The following is a 3,426-nucleotide window of genomic DNA, read 5'->3' as shown; positions in this document are numbered from 1 at the left end:
GAATCCATTTATACTTATGGCACCCCATACCATGATATTTCCTTTACCGAATTTTACTGTTTTATTCACATTGTTTGTTAAATATTTTGCCTTGCGATTTCTCAGTACAAAAGTTCTTCCATCACGATTGTACATGTTATATTTACTTTCATCACTGAAAATGACTCGCTCCCAAAAATATTCTGGGAGGATATTTCATGTTTGGCATAGGTCAATCGTCGGAGTTTATGTTTTTTTTAAAGTGGCTTTTCGTAGGCGGATAAGCATTCAGACCAATTTTTCACTGTATTCCTTATTGTTTGAGCTGTTACTGATTTTCCTGTTTTTTCTGTAAAAGTTTTGGCATATTTAACACAGTTGAAATGGACATCCACTTTTCGAGCCTCATTTGAAATATTTTTGACGATTAATCAACGATGGTCGACCCGATCCGGCTTTTCTGTCCGTCGAGCAGTTGTTCAAGTAGCTTCTGATAATTTTCGATATCGCGCCAAACAATCTTTGGGTGATATCTTGTCTTTCTCTCTATGTTTTTCAGATTTAAGCATGACAATTATTGTGTCTTTTTCTTTAGATGTTGTATGACTAAACATGTTATTATTATTAAAAGCACTCCCGAGAAGACATAAAACTAGTTAAGCTTCCCTTGTGCCGCGTGAACAACAATACTGTCCACACAACCTTCTCCAGGTGCCTCTCCTCTTGCCAATTCTCTCAGGTTGTCGAGATCATCAGCAGTTTCGAGTTTTCTCCCGATAGTTTGAGATCCTGATTTAACACCGATGGAAGTGTTGTCCTTGGTCTTCCTCGGAATGCGTCTCCGCATTGCATGAAATATGTTTCCATAGCAATGTTAGCAGGAGTGGCGACGTCCATCCGCAGAATATGGCCAAATAGCCTCCATCGTGATTTCAGGATTTCGATCGAAGAAACGGTTGAGGTTGAGGTGGTGACGTACCTCTGTCTGTTACGAATATGTCTTTTTCGCGTTTTACAACTTTCACGACTAAACATGTAGCGAGATTAAAAATGATTAAACTTGAACGTATTTAAAAATAAAACTTTTCTTTGATATATTTAAGTAAATTTATTCAGTTTTTTTGGTTTTGAATTTTCGATTTCATGAAAAAGTGCATAAAACTTTATTCCATGTTAAAAATACAATTGAGACATATTTTTATATTGTTCCATTGTAAATTTATAAGAAAAGCATGTTCAGTTTTTTTGTTCACTGTATAAGTATTTACACAAATTTTTTAATAATTTTTTAATCGTCAGTCAATTCTTTTCGAGTAATTCATCTACAAACTCTTTTTTTATATATAAGAACGTTGAGTTATTTTACTCGGAGCATCTGGTCTTGGTCGATTAATGATAGTTCCGTATTGTTTTTATAATTTTCATTATCTTTTTGGCAATGTCAGGAATTTAAAAATTCCTCCATCAATTCTACCTTTTTGATAGACCGTAAAACTCGTATTTTAGGTTAGAGACTGCTCTTTCATTATTTACATTATAACTTGGATAGCGACCAGAAAATAAAATGTAATTATACTAATCTGAATTTATTCATCAATTTTATTAAAATTACAGCTAATCGGTAGTTTTTAATAGTTCTACCATTTTTTTCCACATCAAATTGAATTTTTAAATTCAAGTGCAGTTTCAATCTCATAATATCACATTTATATCAATGAAAAGTTTATTAAGAATATTTTGGTTAAATTCATATTTCTTCATTTGGGAATGTGACTCCATCTTTTTATTTTTGGACCTGCGTTAATCACTTGATTAAATATAAACTCAGACTAAAATTAGAATTATTATATAAAAATTCATTTTTATATAATTTTAAAACTAAATAGATTTTTTATATCCTTGTTCATTGTTGTTACATGCCTCAATCATTTGGGACGAATACGTATAACCGAGCAAATTGGGAAGATTCTGTATTTTTAAAAATTTAAATAATTTTAAGGCACTTCCCGTACTCTGCGAAACATGTCTGGGCGACAATCCTTACATGCGAATGGTATAACCCTCGAAACACCCATTAGATACGGTACCCCTACGGAAAGGCCTGTAAAATCTGTAATCGACCATACACCGGATTCCGATGGTGTCCCGGAGTCGGAATGCGCTATAAAAACACAGAAATATGCCAGGCCTGTTGTCGACTCAAAAACGCCTGTCAAACGTGCATATTGGACTTGGAATATGGTAGAGAGTGGTCACTACTGCAGGTCTGCCAATACAAGTGAGGGACACTGCCCTCCAGATTGAGGACACCGTGGCCAAAGACCCCGTCAACAAGGACTACAGTCTTCAAAACGTGGACCAAGAAATAGAAAAGACAGCATCGGGGGATCAGTTGAGCAACATGGCCTCAGGGAATATTAAGAATGCTGTGCTGACTCAAATGGCCCGCAATGTGCCTTACTACCGGAGAAACAGACCGCACATCTGCTCGTTCTGGGTGAAGGGGGAGTGTAAGAGAGGAAAAGAATGTCCGTACAGACACGACAAGCCCACAGACCCGGACGACCCCCTCAATGACCAGAATATAAAGGATCGGTACTACGGGAATGCCGACCCTGTGGCCGATCGACTGATGAAGAGGAATGCAGCCTTGTTGGGTCTGGAGTGTCCTGCCGACAAGTCAATCACCACGTTGTATGTGTCGGGGATCAACAGTGAGATCACCGAGCAGGATATTTTGTTTGTGTGTGTTTTATATTATTTTAGTGACTTTTTCTACCAGTTTGGGGAAGTTCGGAGTGTCAAAGTAGTGCTCTCCAGTCTGTGTGCGTTCGTGCAGTATGCCACACGGGAGGCGGCCGAGTTGGCAGCAATCAAGGCATACAACAACACGGTCATTCGGGGACGGTCTCTGAATGTGCGATGGGGGAAGGCGGAGGCTGAGAGGGCAGGGGGAGTGAATGATGTGGGCGACAATCCTTACTTCCATGTCCCTGTTCCTGGCCTCGCTAATGGTATTCTTAGTTTGCTTTGTTTTAGTTCTTCCACAAGTGCCTAAGGAGTTGCACAAGTCGTTGTTCGGCGTGGAGTTACCTGAGTCGGGGTTTATTCCTCCCCCGCCCCCACCCAAGAAACAGAAGATACATTATTCTTCTCAGGACCCTACCCGAATGGGTTCGAAAACTTAATAAATTTCTTACTTTTTTAATTTTTGAGTTCATTTTGTTTTCTTATTTTCCGGGGTAGTGTAGAGTCACAAAACATAAGGTTACTTTTAGTTTATTGGAATACCTGCATACTAGTTTGACATGCATCGTGAATCTTTTTCATGTAACGGTTTACATTAAATAAAATTCGGTCTAATAAAAAATTAAGGCAAACTACAATACATACCCTGCACATATCCAAGGTGAAGAAACATTTCTTTGCAGTAATGAAAAACAACAT

General features: G+C 38.0%; 1 protein-coding gene across 1 annotated transcript; it reads left to right on the top strand.

The window, feature by feature from the left end:
* The first annotated feature begins 2,380 nt into the window (after nucleotides 1–2,380).
* LOC115227710 (pre-mRNA-splicing factor RBM22-like) lies at nucleotides 2,381–3,037 on the top strand. Its single transcript, XM_036498714.1, has one exon. The coding sequence runs from the start codon at nucleotides 2,381–2,383 to the stop codon at nucleotides 3,035–3,037; it is 657 nt and encodes a 218-aa protein (XP_036354607.1).
* Nucleotides 3,038–3,426: the final 389 nt, after the last annotated feature.

The sequence above is a fragment of the Octopus sinensis genome, unplaced genomic scaffold, assembly GCF_006345805.1.
Source record: "Octopus sinensis unplaced genomic scaffold, ASM634580v1 Contig07101, whole genome shotgun sequence".
Taxonomy (NCBI): Eukaryota; Metazoa; Mollusca; class Cephalopoda; order Octopoda; family Octopodidae; genus Octopus; species Octopus sinensis.
This window is presented reverse-complemented; position numbering and strand designations above follow the sequence as displayed.